Source organism: Cnephaeus nilssonii (genome assembly GCF_951640355.1).
Source record: "Cnephaeus nilssonii genome assembly, chromosome: 6".
Classification (NCBI taxonomy): Eukaryota; Metazoa; Chordata; class Mammalia; order Chiroptera; family Vespertilionidae; genus Cnephaeus; species Cnephaeus nilssonii.
In genome coordinates this window covers 99,052,214-99,073,314 of record NC_137077.1, presented here as the reverse complement: position 1 = coordinate 99,073,314, position 21,101 = coordinate 99,052,214, and the positions used below count along the sequence as shown (strand labels likewise).

The 21,101-nt window shown below is 38.8% G+C and overlaps 1 protein-coding gene across 1 annotated transcript in view; it reads right to left on the bottom strand.

The window, feature by feature from the left end:
• Positions 1–21,101, bottom strand: part of TEX26 (testis expressed 26) — a gene marked incomplete at its 5' end in the record, with an annotated part of 38,683 nt that overhangs the window by 4,284 nt on the left and 13,298 nt on the right. Inside the window, 2 exons of the mRNA XM_079774550.1 lie at positions 4,990–5,143; positions 6,403–6,568. Of these exons, the coding sequence (XP_079630676.1) occupies positions 4,990–5,143; positions 6,403–6,568 (320 nt within the window). The remainder of the gene's footprint in view (positions 1–4,989; positions 5,144–6,402; positions 6,569–21,101) is intronic.

Sequence of the window (21,101 nt, the reverse complement as noted above, 5' to 3'; positions counted from 1 at the left end):
CCCCACCCCCACATTTGACACCCCCCCGCCACTCCCATCCCCCAGGCCAAGCCCCCACTGCCCCAGTGTCTGTGTCCATTGGTTATGCTAATATGCATGCATACAAGTCCTTTGGTTGATCTCTAACCCCTCCCCCCGTCTTCTCTCTGAGGTTTTTCAATAGGTCTTTTCAAAATACATTCACATGTTCATTGTACATCATACAATATGTGATGTCATCTACTGGCAACCAGGAGCATTTTGTTATTGATTTTTTAAAAATTATCTCTGTATAGATCAGCATGCTTTTAATTTATATGACTCAGGAAGAGAGGATGTGGGTACTCAATGACCCTCATAATGAACCTATAAGTTGCCTTAGGAGAATACAAGGTTATAGAGAGGAGGAAACTTTAGAGCTCAAAATCAGAGATCCTTAAAATATTTTAGAAAATCATCTGGCACTGTTCCTAGTAAACACCATCTATAACTTGGATTTTATAAATTACTAAGAGCTTCATAGGAGAAAAACAAATTCCTGTTGAAATACTTGATGTTCCTACTCAAAAGCAACTGTGTTTAGTTCCTATATGTGTTCTGTGCCAAGGTTAGAGATAATTAAGCCAATGTTCTACCTTAAAATAACCTCAAATAAGTATGATTAGAAAGATAGATACAGTACAAACATGTGTGGAATGTGATGTCTTGCAAGCATAACACTTAGAACAATAATTATCACATGGAGATCATGCATCAGAAATAATTGGGATGATTTTTCCAAATTGTATCTGCTGAACCTCATCCCAGACATCGAGAATCTCTAGCAGTGGGAACCAGGCACTTATAGTATATTGTGAAGAATCTTCTCATATGATTAAGAATCACTGATTCAGAGCATTGAATAGGTGCTACAGAAGCCCAGAGAGAGTGTAATGAGCTCTATTATGGAAAGGGAAGGAAGATGAGAATTAAAAGGCAGACATAATAAAAAGAGTACTTTGACAAAGGACCAACACTGAAGCAAAAAGTGCACAGTGTGTTCATAAAATGTAGTCTGTCGGCCGGGAGTGGAAGGTATGCAGGGCAGGGAAAAGTAGCTGAGGGGGAAGCAGGAGAGATAAGTTAGGAACCAGGTTCTGGAGGGCTTAGTCTATGTGGACCAGGATGGACCAACACAGAAGTAGAGCAATTGAAGATGAAGACCCAGAAAATACAATAATTGGGGCCGAGACTTACCCAGAGTTTCTTTGAAGAAAAAGATTAAGTTATGTTCTTTATTGATCCTTACTACTTTTCACAGTAATAGACCTCATTGGATATTTACTAAGTTAATGAGTGAACAAAAGAAAAATTAGAACATAATTGCTATCGATTAGCAATTAATCTGAAGCACACACTAGTGACTGCCTATGTAATAAATGCATAAAATAATTCTCAGTTATTAATTCTCAAAGAATGCTTTCATTGCCTTTATAAATGATTTTCTTCAGCATTAAGGAGAGAAGATCCTGATACAAAGGGGCCCAACCAACACCTGAATTCCCTATAGTGGTACTGAAGTATGGACAGACAAGACAACCTGGCCCAAAGCTAACCACCCCTCCAAGGCCAGGATCATCCCTCTCCTCAGGAGCTCAGGTCCCACTGGTTTCTTTTCCATTTGATAATGGTGACAAATACTACATCACTTAGAGCCCAAAGAGAGAAACTGGCTCCTTTAAGATTAGGTGTGGCATCTGTTGAAAGGCCCAATCCAAAAGTGAACCTACAGCAAGGACCACTTAAAACCACTAGGACCCTTAGCACATAATCTATAGCCAAGTGGGAACCAATTCTGTTGCTTTTATTTGCTATTCTAAGTCATCTAACCAGAGTTCTCCAAGCCTGAATTTTTTGAGGAAAAAAGTACTTTTTAGTGCTTCTCACTCGTTCACCATAATTCAATTATGAGTACATTCAGGTAATACGTGATCCCTGAGCTTCCAAAACTTAAATTATTGCATTAGAGAAACAGATACAAAAAAAAGAGATAATTACAATACTATGTGATAAATGCTGCAGAAGAGGAACTATAAAAACATATGGGAGGGCCATTGATCCAAACTTGGGGGATGAGAGAAGACTCCTGGGAGAAAAATCAGCTTGCATTTAGACCTAAATAATGAATGGACATGAGCTAAAAGAAGAAAGGGAGAGGCAGTTCACAGAGAAGCAGCAGTGTGTGTGAGGTGTGAGGCTACAGGGGGCTTGATGAGTCTGGAGGATGGAAAGCAGGCTCATAGTGTGGGGACTGGTGAGGGGAAATGCTGGAGCAGTGGGCAAGGAACAGATTGCACAGGACCCTGATGACAATGGGGAGCCATTGAAGGATGTTAAACTAGAAAGTGATATAATTTATACTCACTTTGGCTATAGGATGGACAATGAACTAGAGGAGACAAAACCAGAAAAGTGTGTTGGATTAGAGGTCATTCAAGGGAGAAATATTGGTAGCCTGAACTAAGGCAGTGGCTATGGGGAAAGAGAGAAGCAAATGGAATTAAGAGATTTAGGAGTGTGTCTTGACAGGTCTTTAGCATTTATTTACACAAGAACACATGGTAATTTGCGCATACTGAAAGGACAACTTTGATGGGAAGCTCAATGACTTTTTTTAAAAAGAATTCTGGCATTTCAGATGTTTTTCCATGACCCTTTATCTGCAATATGGAGATATTTTGATTTTATCTCCTTCTTAACCAGAGATTTATTTAGTGCAAACTTGAACCAAAGAAGTTCTGGTTTCTGGTATACCAATAACAGGAGAAGGGTGGAGGGAGATTCTGGACCAGAGAAAAAGGAGAGATTCAGGAAGAGTATGCACAGCAAGCAGGAAGCTCTCAGCCCCTCTCCCAGTACTGCTCTTAGAATACCAATAACCAATGTTTACCTTTCTGGAAAAACTGACTGATCTACAAATATTGGCATGTGGGGGTTTCCCAACAAAAAAGAGAGCTCACCACCTAAGTCAAGCACCAACCAACAAGCCTCATCTCTGTATGTAGTTTCCAATCATATTTGAGTACCTCCCTTGTAGATTTTGTGAACCCTGTAGCTTAATATTTTAAGTAAATACACTTTAAGGAAAAAAAAGTCCACAAAAGTGAGACTTAAGTTTTATTAGCTTCATAGTAAATCTACCTTCACTCCCTTGTAAATGTGAACAAAAAAGCCCCTAGATTTTCACTAGACCATTAAGACACAGAGAAAAATAGAGATTAAGCAAAGAATAGATAAAAGCACTAAAAAGTATATCATAACTATACTAAAATTTATGAGAATTGCTGCATCACAAAATAAGAACAGCATATTATTTTTAGAAAATAATCAGAGAGGAGAAGAAAGAGAGCTTGGAAATTTAAAACATAAAGAATTGGATTAAAAAGTAAAAAACATTTTAATTAAACATGATAAAAATACAAAGAGAAAGATACTAGGAGAGGAAATGTAAGAAAATTGAAGAATCAAACCAATTCATAGGAGTCCCAGAAGAGAACAGAGAAAAGAAATGGGAGAAAAATAGGGGAAAAGTATATGGGAACAATTTCTAAAATCAAAGGTCATAAGTCTCTAGATTAAAAAGTCTCTGATTGTCCAACATAATAAATGAGATTCTCACTAATGCATGAGAACATTAAATTTTATGATATCCGGAATAAAGAGAAGATCATAAAAACTTCCAGGAAAATATATGAAAGAATCAGGAATCAAAATGACATGTCTGTTACATAACAGTCCTGGGTGCTAGAAGTCATTTGAGGGGCTTGAGGGAAAGTGATTATCATCTTAGAATTCTATACTCAGACAAAGTATCAACATATATAATGAAAGAAAAAAAGACATTTTCATATTGTTCCTCCTACACCCCCTGTAATAGTAAGCTACTAGAAGATGTGTTTTAACAAAATGAGGGAGGGGGAATATGTGGACTCAGGAAATGAGATTCAGGGCAGGAAGAGACCAAAGAAATGCCAGAATAATGAAAAAGTACCAGGACACAGTTGGGCGGCAAATTTACAGAGCAATTCTTCTAGATTAGAGGACATGGAAGGTATCAGCTCTCCAGTAAAATATCAAACTGATACAATTTCTGGAACTATATTTGGGGAAAATCTTGGTAAGTGTGTGACAAAGTATTTGAAAAAAATTAGTGACAGGCGCATAGAAAACTAAACAAATGGAAAAAAAAGGTTATTAATTCTTGTAGAAAAAAAGTAAAAAGAAACATAATCATAAAATAACACCTGGCTCAGTAGTAAATATTTACATATTATAATATATCATATCATAATCATAATATAACACCTAACATTTTAATTAACCAAAATTTTATAATATAATTATTTTGAGAGGATGGATGGAGGAAGAGTGAGGAAGAGTTATAGGAGAGACAAATCCTCAACTGCCATACAGAAAAGTAAATAATAATGTTTAAAATTGATGGACCAAAAAATAGCAGTATGAGCACAGTATTTTAAAATACAGAGGATGACATAAGAAAAAACAGTTGAAATGACTGAAAATGATTATCAATGTGTAGTAGGACTGGGCATGGAGGGGTGGGTAAAGAAACTGCTGCTATTCATTATGAGCTTGTAGGGAACTATCTTTAAGTATATTCATGAACTGGTTTAATAAAAGTTCTAATTTTAAAGAATAGCAAATAAGCAGTTCAGAATTGGAAATAGGATGTTTAACTTAACACCTTCATCTTCACCTAGCTCACTTGTCTTTGGCCTTCATCCCAAGAAGCCTTTCCTGGACTCTCTCCCCAGGTCCAGCTAGATGTCCCATTGTTCACACCTACAGCATCCTGCACTTCTCACCACATGCTGCATTTTATACTTGACTGTTTCTGTTGCTAAATTGCAGTTTTCCCATGTCTATCCTGTGAGTTACTTGACTAAAGAGTCAACTGGGACTCCAGTCCCTAGTGCATTAGCAGTAAAGAAGAGAAATGGGTACACTTACCTTCAGCTCTGTCCACAAAGTCTCTCCTAGTATGGGAAATAAACTGATTAGATACAGCCTTCCTGACCTTGTCCATGGAAGCAGCGATTTTCCAAGGGAAGTAACTCTTCACTGATGTTGAGTGAAGTGGAGGTAGTGTCCAGTGAAAGAAGTCCTATCAATAAAAACACAATTTTGTCCACAAAGTCTCTACTAGTATGGGAAGTAAACTGATTTGATACAGCCTTCCTGACCTCATCCATCGAAGCAGCAACTTTCCAAGGGAGGTAGCTCTTCACTGGTGTTGAGTGACATGGAGGTAGTGTCCAGCGAAAGAAGTTCTATGAATAAAAACACAATTTTCAAGAAAATCCACATGGTTTCACCAAGTGGTTCGAGTGTGCAGGCATGAGTGTACATATTCTTTTAAGTCTTCCCAGGTTCAGCTAGATGTCCCATTGTGTGCACCATACAGGTGCTGTGCCTGTCCACAGGAAGCACCAGTTTACAAAGCTATCCATTTACACGGGTACTTTATCACTTCCTTAACTTTTACGCTAATGAAAAATATATCATTGCAAAATCCAAAGACCTGTGTCTCCAACTAGAAATATTCAGACAAGAGCAAAGGAAGAGAAGACCCATGAATTTTAGCTCTGGCCACAGGTAAGACAGCTGCTGTTTTGCCTTGGGAGCCCCAAGTCTTCTCTCCTATTTGTCTCCAAAGAGATTTATGATTATAAAACTTAGAACTTCCCCTACCTCTTTCTATCTTCCCTCTCTTCCCTCTTGCTTCCTATTTCCCTGAGAAAATTGAAGCCAACAAAGAGAATAACACAGCATACCATGTCACCTGCCAGCTACTACATCTGTGTTGACAGAGTTGCTGGGTCACCCAAGCAGGACCTGACCCCACCTGGTACCCTAAAGCCTGCATTTAGTCTACTCCAGCACATTACCCAACAATTCTCACCTCTCTCTTGCAACTTCCATTCCTCCCTCTCTTCTGGGAGGTTGTACCCAAGCCTGCCTTTATTTCTCCTATATTAAAAAGAAAACTCTCTTCATCCTATTTCTCCTCTAGTTACTAAAATATTTCTCAGTTTGCCTTTACACTGAAATCCCTCAAAATATAAGGGATACTCACTGTCCCCCTGTCAAATTTGTCTTTCAAGTCTCTTTTAATTTTCAAGTTGCCTCTCCATCCCCTTCTTTCCCTTATAATTTCTCTATGTAAATTTCATTTTAATTTTTTCATTTTAAAATGAGGGGATAGGGAAGAAGTAGTTAGAAATAAATGTAAAAAGGTGGATAAAATAGTCTAAGAAGGACCATAACTGTAGATGATGAAGGATCTTTGTGATATATTCAAATTCTCAGTATTGGATTATTGATACAGTATTAAATTAAATAGATATGTAGGTATTATCTTACTTGACTGGAGTGAGAATTGTGACTCCCAATCTCTCTTGGAGTCCTAGCTTTGATAAAATCTTCTGTAGAATGTAACTTCCAAATGTACTCATCATTGTATTGTGTCCGATTGTGAAGAGGATCGCTAAGTGAATATGTATATCCTAATCTTCGGATACTTTTTTGACTACAAGAAAAGATAGTGTAAATTAGAGTAAGGGATTAAATACAAAGTCTCACAATAGCACATGTCAAATGATTTTAGTTGTTACATATTTTTTTAAAGATTGGCTGGCTTAAGACTCAGTGCCAAAAGTAAAAAGTAATTATTGGACGTCAGAGAAATGGTGGTGTGAGAAAGCCCCTTGCCCTCTCCTCCTGAAATTTCAACAAGTTAACCAACTATAATTCAAAGCAATCCCTTCTCAACACAGACACACTACTGAGAGACCCATGCATTGAGACATCTAAAGGTGGGCAACTGGAAATAAATGGGGAGACGAGAAGGGAGGAAGGCACAGACAGCCCACAGATGCAACCCTGCAGCCCAATGGCTCAGCTGGCCAGGACAGGGGAGAAATCTGGCAGTAGCAGGAGCTTCCTTTGGCCAGGAGGAACAGAGAGCTGCAGAGGGACAGCCCAGCAGGGCAAGCATAGAAGGAGCAAACAATGACTGAATCAGCAGATGCCTGACAGAGAATGGGGTTCTGCTGTGCACCTCTCCACTATCAGGACAGAGGTGATCTTTCAGACAAAGAAATGGAACCACAGAGCCCTGCCACTGCTTGGACTCCCAAAACTTGACTCCGGTTGCCCTTGTAGTTGCGTACAGGAGCATGTTATCTGTAAACCAAGAGCTATTATAGTAGAATGGCTATTTCCCCCTGTGACTGATCCCCAGGAGGAGAACTTGGGGTAGGATCCCATGGAGGTCAGGGGTCGCCATTAGAGTGAGGGAAAAACAAACCCCATCCCCAAGCAGTACAGCTGTACTGTCTTATAGAAGCCACAGAGGTTCAGGACTGGGAGATCAGAGAGGTAAAAAAAAAAATATTGCAATTCAGTGCCATTTACTAGAAATAGTTAGTAGAAAGAACTCTTCAGAGATAAATGCATAGGCAAAGGAGGACAGCAAATACCATGGATAACCTCAGTAACTATGATGACCAGAAAGAAAATGAACGATCTCCAGAAAGCAAGCTGAAACACATGGAAATATGATATAAATGACAGAGATTTCAAGATTGCAGTTCTGAAAATACTTAACATTATGCAAGAAAATACAGACAGGCAATTCAATGCACTCAGAAAACAAATCAATGAACAAAATGAGAACTTTACCAAAAATATTAAAACTTTAAAAAAGAACCAATCAGAAATCCTGGAAATGAAGCATGAAATTAAGGATATTAAGAGTAAACCATTGAGCATAGAAAACAGAGCTAACCAGATGGAGGAAAGAATTAGTGATATTGAAGATAGTAATCTAGAAATGAGAACTATCTGACTCCATCCAAAAAAATCAATACTAGAATTATAGCCATTGCAGAGGAGGAGGAGAGAGAGCATGGAACAGAGAGTCTATTCAAACAAATAGTGAATGAGAACTTCCCAAACCTATGGAAAAAATTAGGTACTTGAATTTAAGAAGCAAACAGAACAGAGCCTTTTTGGGTTACTTCAACCCAAAAGGCCCTCTTCAAGACACTTCGTATTAAAGCTGTCAAAAATTAATGACAGAAAAAATTATCAAATCAGCTAAGGAAAAGAAGGAAAACTCATCAGAATTTCATCTGACATCTCAGCAGAAACTGCACAAGCCAGAAGAGAGTGGAACCAAATATTCAAACATCTGAAAGAGAGAAATTATTTGCCATGAATAACATATCCAGTAAAATTATCCTTTAAATATGAAGGAGAAATAAAAATGTTCCCAGACATATAGCAGCTGAGGGATTTAATAACCAGAAAACCTCCACTGCAAAAATACTCAAGGAAGTTATCCTCCTGAAATAAAGAACATAAGGTCACAACACTACAAGTAAGAGCACCAAGAAACTTACAGCATACGCAGGGATAATTTGTGACAACAAAAACATAAAAGGGGAGGAGGTAAAGATCTGAACTGGCAAAGGAAGATAAAGATCAGATGCACTCATAGGTAAAAAATCTATGGTATAGATGCAACTTTATTTCTTATAAACCTAATGACAACCATACAAAAAAATCCCCAAACCATGACACATAGCTTTTTAAAAAAAAGAGGAAATAAGTATGAAATACCACCAAACAAAAACAACAGACTGAAACACAAAGGAAAAGAATCAATGGAGGCACAGAGCTAACAGAAAACAAGAGAAAAAATAGCTATAGAAAATCCTCATACATCAATAATTACTCTAAATGTAAATGGTCTGAATTCACTAATAAAGAGACATAGAGTAGCAGAGTGGACCAAAAACCAAAACCCAACCATATTCTGCCTATAAGAGACACATCTAAGCTGCAAAGACAAAGGTAGATTTAAAGTAAAAGGGTGGAAAATGACTCTCCAAGCAAATAGCATCCACAGAAAAGCAGGGGTAGCCATACTTATATCTAACAAAATAGATTTCAGGATAACAAAGATAACGAGAGACAAAGATGGACATTTTATAATGATAAAGGGAATACTACATCAAGAAAACATAACACTAGTTAATATATATGCACCCAACCAAGGAGCACTGAAATATATAAAACAGCTACTCACAGAATTAAAGGGAGAAACAGATCAAAACACAACCATAGTTGGGGACCTTAATACTCCATTGACAGCTCTAGACAGATCAACCAAACAGAAAATCAATAAAGAAATATCAGCCTTAAATGAGACACTAGACCAAATGAACATAATTGACGTTTATAGAACCTTTCCTCCAAGAACATCAGATTATACATTCTTCTTCATTGCACATGGAACATTCTCAAGGATAGATCGTAAGTTGGGTCATAAAACTAGGATCAAAAAATGTAAGAAGATTGAAATTATACCAAGCATATTCTCTGACCACAATGCCTTGAAATTAGAAATCAACTGCATAAAGGAGGTACAAATACATGAAGATTAAACAAAATACTACTAAAAAATGACTGGGTCCAGTAAGAAATAAATGAGATAAAAAGATGTAGAGACAAATGACAATGACAATACAACATATCAAAGCATCTGTGATGCAGCAAAAGCAGTAATAAGAGGGAAGTTTATATCATTACAGGCCTATCTCAAGAAACAAGAGAACCCCCAAGTAAACAAACAAACACATAAACAAACAAACACACAAACAAACATCACATCTTAAAGAACTAGAGAAAAAACAACAAAAGAAACCCAAAGACAGCAGAAGAATGGAAATAATAAAAATTAGAGGAGTACTGAATGAAACAGAGAACAAGAAGACTATAAAAATTAATTAAGCAAAGAGCTGGTTCTTTGAAAAGATTAATAAAATTGACAAACCCCTGGCTAGACTCACTAAGGAAAAAAAGGGAAAAGACCCATATAAACAAAAACAGAAATGAGAGAGGATAAATGACCACAGATATCACAGATAAACAAAGGATCATAACCTAAGAGAAATGGATAAGTTCCTAGAATTATATAACCTTCCTAGTCTAAATCATGAAGAATTGGAAACTCTAAATAGACCACGCAGTAGTGAGGAAATTGAAACAACCATCAGAAACTTCTCAAAAAACCAAAGTCCTGGACCAGGTGGCTTCCCCAGTGAATTCTACCAAACATTCAAAACATTTAAAATCTATCCCTCTCAAATTCATCCAAAAAATTGAAGAAGAGGCAATACTTCTTAACAGATTCTATGAGGTCAACATAACCCTGAAATCAAAACCTGGCAAAGATAACACAAAGAAAGAAACTACAGACCAGTATCTCTGATAAATACAGTTGCAAAATTCCTAAACAAAATACTAGCAAATTGAGTACAAAAGAACATAAAAAATAATAATAATAACACATTGCAATCAAATGGGATTCATTCCAGGGGAACGAGGATGATTCAACACGCACAAATTAATCAATGTAATACACCACATTAACAAAAGTATAAAAATAATATGATCTTAACAATAGATACAGAAAAAGCATTTGATATGATACAACATCCATTTATGATTTAAAAAACTCAATAAAATATGAATTGAAGGAAAGTATCTCAACATAATAAAGGCCATTTATAATAAATCCTCAGCTAATGACAGAAAAATGAAAGGTTTTTCTCTAAGAACAGGAACAAGACAAGATGACCACTCTCACCACTCTTATTCAACACAGTAATGGAAATCCTACCCAGAGCAATAAGGTAAGGGAAAGAAATAAAATGCACACAAATAAAAGAGGAAGAAGCAAAAATATCACTTTTTGCAGGTGACATGATTCTGTATATAGAAAGCCCTAAAGATTCCACCAAAAACTATTGGAAACAATAAATAAATACAGTCCAGTTGCAAGATACAAAAATCAATATGCAAAAATCCATTGCCTTCTTGTATACTAACAATAAAACTTCAGAAAAAGAAATGAAAAAATATCCTTTTGCAATTGCAACCAAAAGAATAAAATGCCTAGAAATAAACCTAACAAAGAACATGAAAGACCTATACCCTGAAAATTACAAAGCATTTTAAAAATGGATTTAAAAAAACACATAGAAACCATGCCATCTTGAAGGGGAGAGCTGCTGTGACTAGGAGCCCAGCCTCAACAACACCCAGACTGGCCTTAGACACCACCTGGGACCCTACAGCCACTCTGGCTAAAGACCTGCTACCTCAGTTGCAGACCCATGGACACCGAGACACCAGCCTCCCTGGCTGCAGGCTTCTCTGAGTACTAGAGGGTGCGATCCTCCTGCTGGCGCACCACTGCTGCCACAAGCCCTGCACATCCCAGTGCCCGAGCATTCTGATGACTCTCAGGGTGCGCAACCCACCTGCCAACCTGCTGCTGCCACCACATGCCCCACATGTCCCAGTGCATGGGCACTCTGGTGAATCTCAGGGTACACAACCCTCCTGCCGCTGCAGACACAGGTGCTGTATGTCCTGATGACTGGGCTCTCCACTGACACTCAGGGTGTGCAACCCTCCTGCCAACTGGATGCTTTGGCCAGGGGCCCCCCATGTCCCACCTCCTGGACTCTCTGGTGACTCTCGAGGTGCGCAATGCTCCCGCTGACCCACTTCTATGGTTACAGGCCCCGTGCATCCCGACGCCTGGGCCCTCCAGTGACTGTTGTGGTGTGTGACCCTTCTGCCTAGGCCTCCACTTCAGCCACAGGCCCCACATGACTCGGCACCTGGACCCTTCAGTGAGAGCAAAAATAGGGAGACAAAGAAACAACCCGCAAAGAAAAAGGGGGAATCACTAGAGAATGAAACAGAGGCATGCAATATATCAGAAAAAAATCAAAGTAATGGTCATACTGTTCATAAACTGGATGGATGAGAAAATCAACAACTTACGTAAGAATCAAGAGGAAATGAAAAATGATACAGCTACAATAAAAAACACAATAAAAGGTTTCAACAGTAGACTAGAAAAAGCAGAAGACTGAATTAGTGAATTAGAAGACAGAATAAAGAAACATACCCAATCTGAACAACTATTGGAGAAAAAAAATAGAAAGCAGGAGGAGAACCTAAGGAAGCTTTGGGACAACATGAAAAAACAAAGTAACATACATATAATAGGGGTGCCAGAAGGACAAGAAGAGGAGCAAGGGTTAGGAAACCTATTTGAAGAAATAATGACAGAAAACTTCCCTGATATGAGGAATAAAAAAGTCACACAAGCACAGACAGTCCCAAACAAGATGAACCCCCCAAAAACCCACACCAAGATATGTTGTAATTACAATGGCAAATGTTAATGACAGAGAGAATCTTAAAGGCTATGAGAGAGAGACAGAGAGATACCTACAAAGGATCTCCCATTAGATTATCAACTTATTTCTCAACAGACACACATCAGGCCAGAAGGGAATGGAATGAAATATACAAAGTGAAATAAAGCAAGGGACTGAATCCAAGAATATTCTATCCAGCAAGCTTATCATTCAAAATTGAAGGGGAAATCAGGAGCTTCGCAGACAAAAGAAGTCTAAGGGAGTTTATCACTACCAAGCCAGCAATGCAAGAAATGCTAAAGGGACTATTGTAAAAAGAAGAAACAGGAAGGGAAGAAAGAACATGGGCATAAAGAATAAAAATGGCTACAAACAAGTACCTATCAATAATAACCTTAAATGTAAATGGACTAAATGCTCCAATCAAAAGACATAGAGTGGCTGAATGAATACAAAAATGTGACCCATATATATGCTGTCTACAAGAGACCCACCTCAGAACACAGACTGAAAGTGAAGGGATGGAAAAGTGTTTTTCAGGCAATTTAAAATGAAATATAAAAAGCTAAGGTAGCAATGCTTATATCTGATAAAATAGACCTCAAAGTGAAGGCCATAACAAGAGACAAGGAAGGCCACTTCATAATACTAAAGGGATCAACAATACAAGAGGATATAACTCTGGTAAACATTTATGCACCCAATGCAGGAACACCCAAATACATAAAAAAAAAAAAACTTCTGGAAGATATCAAGGGAGAGATCAACAGCAATACAATCATAGTAGGGGACTTTAATATCCCATTGACAGCAATGGATAAATCCTCTGGACAAAAAATCAGCAAAATAACATCAATCCTAAATTACTCCCTCAGATCAGATGGACTTAATCGACATCTTCAGAACATTTCACCCCAAAGCTACAGAATATACATTCCTCTCATGTGCCATGCAGCATTTTCAAAGATAGACCATATATTGGGACACAGGCAAAGTCTCTTCAAATTCAAGAAGATAGAAATCATATCAAGCATGTTCTCAGATCACAATGGCATAATATTAAAAATAAATGACAATAAAAACAATAAAAAAATTCAAACACTTGGAGGCTAACTAGCATGTTATTAAACAACTAGTGGCCTGGTACATGAATTTGTGCATTGGTGGGGTCCAGCCATCCAGCCCCAATGGGGGCCCATTGGGCCAGGTGGCCAGGGGGAGGGGCTACAGGCAATTGGCTGGCCAGCTCCACCCCCAATCAGGGTTGAGGGACCAATCAGGGGCAGGGCCAACTGGAGGGGGAGGCAATCAGAGCCTGGGTCAGGCTGGTTGGCTGCCACAGTGCATGTCATAGCTACCGTACATTCCAGTCATTCTGGTCGTTCCACCATTCCAGTCACTGGACTTTTATATATTTAGGTGATTGGGTTACCAAAGAGATCTAAGAAGAAATAAAAAACATCCTGGAACTAAATGAAAATGAAATCACAATAATCCACAATGTAATGGACTCAGTGAATGCAGTCCTGAGAGAGAAGTTCATAGCATTACAGACCTACCTCAAACAATAAGAAAAACTGGTAATAAATTATCTAATTCTACAACTTAAAAGAATTAGAAAGAGAGCAACAAGAAAAGCCCAGAGTGAGCAGAAGGAAGGAAATAATAAAGATTAGAGTGGAAATACATGACATAGAGACCAAAACAAACAAACAAACAAACAAACAATAAAACAATACAAAAGATCAATAAAACCAAGAGCTGGTTCTTTGAAAAGAAAAACAAGATTGATGAACCTCTAGGCAGGCTCACCGAGTGTCAAAGAGAGAGGACTCAAGTAAACAAAATCAGAAATGAAAGAGGTGAAATAACAACAGACCCCACAGAAATACAAATGATTGTAAAAAAAATACTATGAACAACTCTATTCAAACAGACTAGTCAACCTAGAAGAAATGAACATAATTCTAGAAAAATACTACCTCCCAAAATTCAATCAGGAAGAATAAAAAAATCTGAATAGACTGATAACTATGGAGGAAATTGAAGCACTAATAAAAATCTTCCAGCAAGTAAAAGCACTGGGCCAGAAGGCTTCACAGGGGACTTTTACCAAATATTCAAAGAAGAACTAAAACCTATCCTCCTCAGACTATTCCAAACATTTCAAGAGGAAGGAACACTTTCACACTCTTTCTATGAAGCTAGTATTACCCTAATCCCAAAACCAGATAAAGACACTGCAAAAAAAATAAACAAACAAACAAACAAACACAAAACAAAACAAAACAGAATTACAGGCCAATATCCCTGATGAACACAGATGCTAAAATCCTCAACAAAATCATAGCAAATCAGATCCAGCATTACAATAGAAAGATCATACCCCATGACCAAGTGGGATTTATTCCAGGGATGCCAGGATGGTACAATGTCCGCAAACAATAAACGTGATGCATCACAAACAAATTGAAAGATAAAAATCACATAATCATATTAATTGATTCAGAAAAAAACATTTGACAAAATCCAACACCCTTTCTTGATAAAAACTCTGAGAAAAGTGAGAATAGAGGGATGATACCTCATCCTAATAAAAGCCTTATATGACAAACCTACAGCCAACATCATACTCAATGAGCAAAATCTAAAACCATTTCCCCTAAGAACAGGAACAAGATAGGTATAAACTTAACTAAGAAGGTAAAAGACCTGTACTCAGAAAACTACAGGACATTGAAAAAAAGAGATAGAGGAAGACACAAACAAACTATAGGCCCAGTGCACAAAATTCATGCATGGGGTGGGGGTGTATCCTTCAGCCCAGCCTGCACCCTCTCCAATCTAGGACCCCTCAAGGGATGTCCGACTGCCTGTTTATGCCAGATCACACAGGGATCAGGCGTAAACGGGCAGTCGGACATCCCTCTCACAATCCAGGACTGCTGGCTCCCAACTGCTCGCCTGCCTGCCTGCCTGATTGTCCCTAACTGCGTCTGCCTGCCAGCCTGATCACCCCCTAGCCACTCCCCTGCCAGCCTGATCGATGCCTAACTGCTCCCCTGCCAGCCCAATTGCCCCTAACTGCCCTCCCCTGCCAGCCTGGTCGCCCCTAACTGCCCTCCCCTGCAGGCCTGGTCACTCCTAACTGTCCTCCCCTGCAGGCCTGGTCACTCCCAACTGCCCTTCCCTGCAGGCCTAGTCACCCCTGACTGTCCTCCCCTGCTGACCTGGTCACCCCCAACTGCCCTCCCCTGCAGGCCTGGTTGCCCCCAACTGCCCTCCCCTGCAGGCCTGGGTCCCCCCCCAACTGCCCTCCCCTGCAGGCCTGGGTCCCCCCCCAACTGCCCTCCTCTGCCAGCCTGGTCACCACTAACTGCCCTCCCCTGCTGGCCGGATCACCCCCAACTGTTCTCCCTTGAAGGCCTGGGCCCCCTCCAACTGTCCTCCCTTGCAGGCCTGGTCCTCCCCAACTGTCCTCCCCTGCAGGCCTGGGTCCCCTCCCAACTGTCCTCCCTTACAGGCCTGGTCCCCCCCCAATTGCCCTCCCCTGCAGGCCTGGTCCCCCCCAACAACCCTCCACTGCAAGCCTGGTCCCCCCCAACTGCCCTCCCCTACAGGCCTAATCGCCCCCAACTGCCCTCCCTTCCAGGTCTGGGTCCCCCACAACTGCCCTCCCCTGCTGGCCTGCTCGCTCACAACTGCCCTCCCCTGCTGGCCATTTTGTGGTGGCCATCTTGTGTCCACATGGGGGCAGCCATCTTTGACCACATGGGGGTGGCCATCTTGTATTTTGGAGTGACAGTCAATTTGCATATTACTCTTTTATTAGATAGGATGGAAGAATATACCATGTTCATGGCTTGGTAGAATCAACATTATTAAAATGTCCATACTACCCAGAGCAATCTATAGATTTAATGCAATCCCCATTAAAATACCAATGGCATACTTCAAAGACCTAGAACAAATTCTCCAAAGATCCAGCAAACAAAAGCCCGTGGCCAAACAGCTTCACAGGAGAGTTATACCAAACATTCAAGGAAGAACTAAAACCTATCCTCCTCAGACTATTCCAAAAAATTCAAGAGGAAAGAACACTTCAAGCTCATTCTATGAAGCCAGCATTACCCTAATCCCAAAACCAGATAAAGACAACACAAAGAAAGAGAATTACAGGCCAATATCCCTCATGAACATAGATGCCAAAATCCTCAAGAAAATTCTAGCAAATCAGATCCAGCAGTACATCAGAAAGATCATACACCATGACCAAGCAGAATTTATTCCAGGGATGCAAGGATGGTACAATATCCGCAAATCAATAAACGTGATACACCACATAAACAAATTGAAGGAGAAAAATCATATAGTCATATCAATTGACACAGAAAAAGCATTTGACAAAATCTAACACCCATTTTTGATAAAAACTCTCAGCAAGGTGGGAACAGAAGGATCATACCTCAACATAATAAAAGCCATATATGACAAACTCACAGCCAACATCATACTCAATGGGTAAAAACTAAAACCATTTTCCCTAAGAAGAGGAACAAGACAGGGATGCCCACTCTCACCACTCCTGTTCAACACAGTACTGGAAGTACTAGCCATTGCTATCAGACAAGAAGAAGAAATAAAAGGCATCCAAATCGGAAAAGAGGAAGTAAAACTGTCCTTATTCACAGATGACATGATACTGTACATAGAAAACCCTAAAGACTCCATCAAAAAATTATTAGACTTAATAAATGAATTCGGTAAGGTAGAAGAATACAAAATTAATGCCAAGAAATCCATGGCATTTCTTTACACCAATAGTGAATTGACAGAAAGAGAGACTAAAAAAGCAATCTCATTTATCATCGCACCAAAAAAATTAAGATACCTAGGAATAAACTTAACTAAGGAGGTAAAAGACCTATGTGCAAAAAACTACAGGACACTAAAAAAAGAGATACAGGAAGACATAAACAGATGAAAAATATACCGTGTTCATGGATTGGTAGAATCAACATCATCAAAATGTCCATACTACCCAAAGCAATCTATATGTTCAATGCAATCCCCTTTAAAATACCAATGGCATATTTCACAGACCTAGAATGAACTCTCCAAAAATTCATCTGTAATAAAAAAAGATCCCGAATAGCTGCAGCAATCCTGAGAAAGAAGAACAAAGTAGGTGGGATCTCAATACCAGATATCAAGTTGTATTACAAAGCCACTGTTCTCAAAACAGCCTGATACTGGCACAAGAACAGACATATAGATCAATGGAATAGAATAGAGAACCCAGAAATCGACCCAAACCACTATGCCCAATTAATATTTGACAAAGGAGGCATGAACATACAATGGAGTCAAGACAGTCTCTTCAATAAATGGTGTTGGGAAAATTGGACAGATACATGCAAAAAATGAAACTAGACCACCAACTTACACCATACACAAAAATAAACTCAAAATGGATAAAAGACTTAAAACATAAGACGGGAAACCATAAAAATACTAGAGGAATCCATAGGCAGCAAAATCTCAGACATATGCCGAAGGAACTTCTTCACTGATACTGCTCCTAAGGCAATGGTAAATAAAGAGAAAATAAACAAATGGGACTACATGAAAATAAAAAGCTTCTGCATAGCAAAAGAAACCATCAACAAAACAACAAGAAAGCCCACTGCATGGGAGAACATATTTTCCAATGTTATCACCGATAAGGGTTTAATCTCCAACATTTACAGGGAACTCATACAACTCAACAAAAGGAAGATAGACAATCCAATCAAAAAATGGGAAACGGACCTAAATAGAAGCTTTTTGAAAGAAGACAGAAGGAAGGCCAAGAGACATATGAAAACATGCTCAAAGTCACTAACTATCTGAGAGATGCAAATCAAAATGACAATGCGGTACCATCTTACACCTGTCAGAATGGCTATCATCAACAAATCAACTAACTACACGTGCTGGCGAGGATGCGGAGAAAAAAGAACCCTCATACACTGCTGGTGGGAATGCAGATTGGTGCAGCCACTGTGGAGAACAGTATGGAGTTTCCTCAAAAAACTAAAAATGGAACTCCCATTTGACACCGTGATCCCACTTCTAGGAATATATCCCAAGAAGCTAGAAACATCAATCAGAAAGGATATATGCACCCTTATGTTCATAGCAGCACAATTTACCATAGCTAAGATCTGGAAACAGCCTAAGTGCCCATCAGCAGATAAGTGGATTAAAAAACTGTGGTACATCTATACAATGGAATACTATGCTGTGCTAAAAAAGAAGGAATTCCTACCATTTGTAACAACATGGATGGAACTGGAGAGCATTATGCTAAGTGAAATAAGTCAGTCAGAGAAAGATAAATATCACATGATCTCACTCATCTATGGGAAGTAATGAACAACATAAACTGATGAACAAAAACAGATCTGGAGATAGGGAAGCATCAATCAGACTGTCAAACCTCAGAGGGAAGGTAGGGGAGGGTGGGGATAAGGGGGAGAGATCAACCAAAGGACTTGTATACAGTCATATAAGCCTAACCAGTAGTCACAGACAACAGGGGTGTAGGGGCATGAGTGGGGGGGGGGGGTTGGGAAGGTAATGGGGGTTGAGAACAAATATGTAATACCTTAATCAATAAAGTAATTTAAAAAAATTAAAAAAATTAAATGAGAAAAAAATCTCACGGAACTGGAAAAAAATTAACAATAAATAAACTCAAAATGGATAAAAGACTTAAGCGTAAAATGCATTAAAAAACTGTCATACATCTATACAACGGAATAATATGCTGCTGCTGCAAAAAAAATAAACTCTTACCATTCACAACTGCATGGATGGACAAAGAGAGCATTATGCTAAGCGTAATAAGACAGTCAGAGAAATATAAATATCACATGATCTCACTTATTTGTGAAATATAATGAGCAACATAAACTGATGAACAAAAATAGATCCAGAGACAGAGAAGCATCAAACAGACTGTCAAACTTCATAGGGAAGGCAGGGGAGGGGAGAGGTGTGGGTTATAGATCAACCAAAGGACCTGTATGCATGCATATAAACATAACCAATGAACACAGACACTAGGAGGGTGAGGGCATGTGCTGGGGTTTGTGTGTGTGACCAGGAAGAGGTCAATGGGAGAAAAAGGAGACATATGTAATACTACATTTAATACTTTAAACTAAAGAATAAATAAAAAGGAAGATGCAAGTTGTAACCTTGGCTCTGCTACTACTTGATTCTATGCCTTTGAAAAATTCCCATAACCTCTGTCTGTATCCTCATCTGCAAGATTAGAATAAACTATATGATCTCAAAAAAAAAAAAGAAAAAGAAACTAACAACAAAACAAATAGACAGCCAGCCAGCTGGAAGATGATATTTGCAAACAGTATCTCCAACAAAGTTTTAATTTCCAAAATATATAAAGAACTCATAAAACTCAACACCAAACAACCCAATCAAAAAGTGGGCAGAGAACCTGAAAATACACCTCTCTAAAGAAGACATACAAACAGCCAATAGATATATGAAAAGATGTTCAACCTCATTGGCAACTAGGGAAATGCAAATAAAAACTACAATGAGATACCACCTAACACCTGTTAGAATGGCTATTATCGACAAGATAAGCAATAACAAGTGTTGGAGAGGATGTGGAAAAAAGGGGAACCCTCATCCACTGCTGGTGGGAATGTAGACTGGTACAACCACTAAGGAAAGCAGTCTGGTGATTCCTCAAAAAATTGAGAATAGAGGTACCATACGACCCAGCAATCCCTTTCCTGGGTATATAACCGAAAACCTTGAAATCATGTATTGACAAAGATATATGCACCCCTATGTTCATTGCAGCATTATTCACAGTGACCAAGACATGGAAACAACCCAAGTGTCCTGCAATAGAGGACTGGATAAAGAAGATGGTGGTACATATACACAATGGAATACTACTCAGTTACAAAAAAGGATGAAATAACACCATTTGCAACAACATGGATGGACCTTGAGAACATTATGCTAAGTGAAATAAGCCAGTCAGAAAAAGCTAAGAGCCATATGATTTCACTCATATGTGGGATATAAAACTGAAACTCATGAACACAAACAGCAGTGTGGTGGTTGCCAGAGGGAAGGGGGTGGGATAGAGGAGATCCTAATATAAGGTGACAGGAGAAGATTTGACTTTGGGTGGTGAGCCCATGGTACAGTATACAGGTCTTATAACATAGAAACCCACACCTGAAACCTATATGTTCATGTTGACCAATGTCACCCCAATAGACTTCATTTTTAAAAAGACGGCAAAGTAAAAAAAAAATAAAAATAATAAAAAAATGAAAATAAAAATAAACTAAGGACCAGAAATCATTTAATTTCCAGATTCCCTGAAGAGAACCAATCCTTCATCTTAGGATGAACCTATGAGAGGACTAAAATGAGATTTAAAAAGAATAACAATTGAAAATTCATTAATTTTAATTCATTTTTTACAGAGCTGAGTACCCTCCTGTAAAAACTGTACTTCTGTGTCACCAAATAGTCAGTGAAGAAAAGTTTCTCTCTATAGATGTATTCCAGTTAGGAAAAGGAAGAAATATAAGATTTAGGATATCACTGGTTTGCAAGTCCCTGGTTAAATAATGCACTCAGGTGGTGACCAGCAATATTCATTCATAGCTCAAAAAGAAGAACCACGAGGTATGATGTGCTGGATGGACATATACAATACTACCCATTACATATTTTTGACAAAATATTCAACCTGAGTCTGATGAAGGTTTGGAA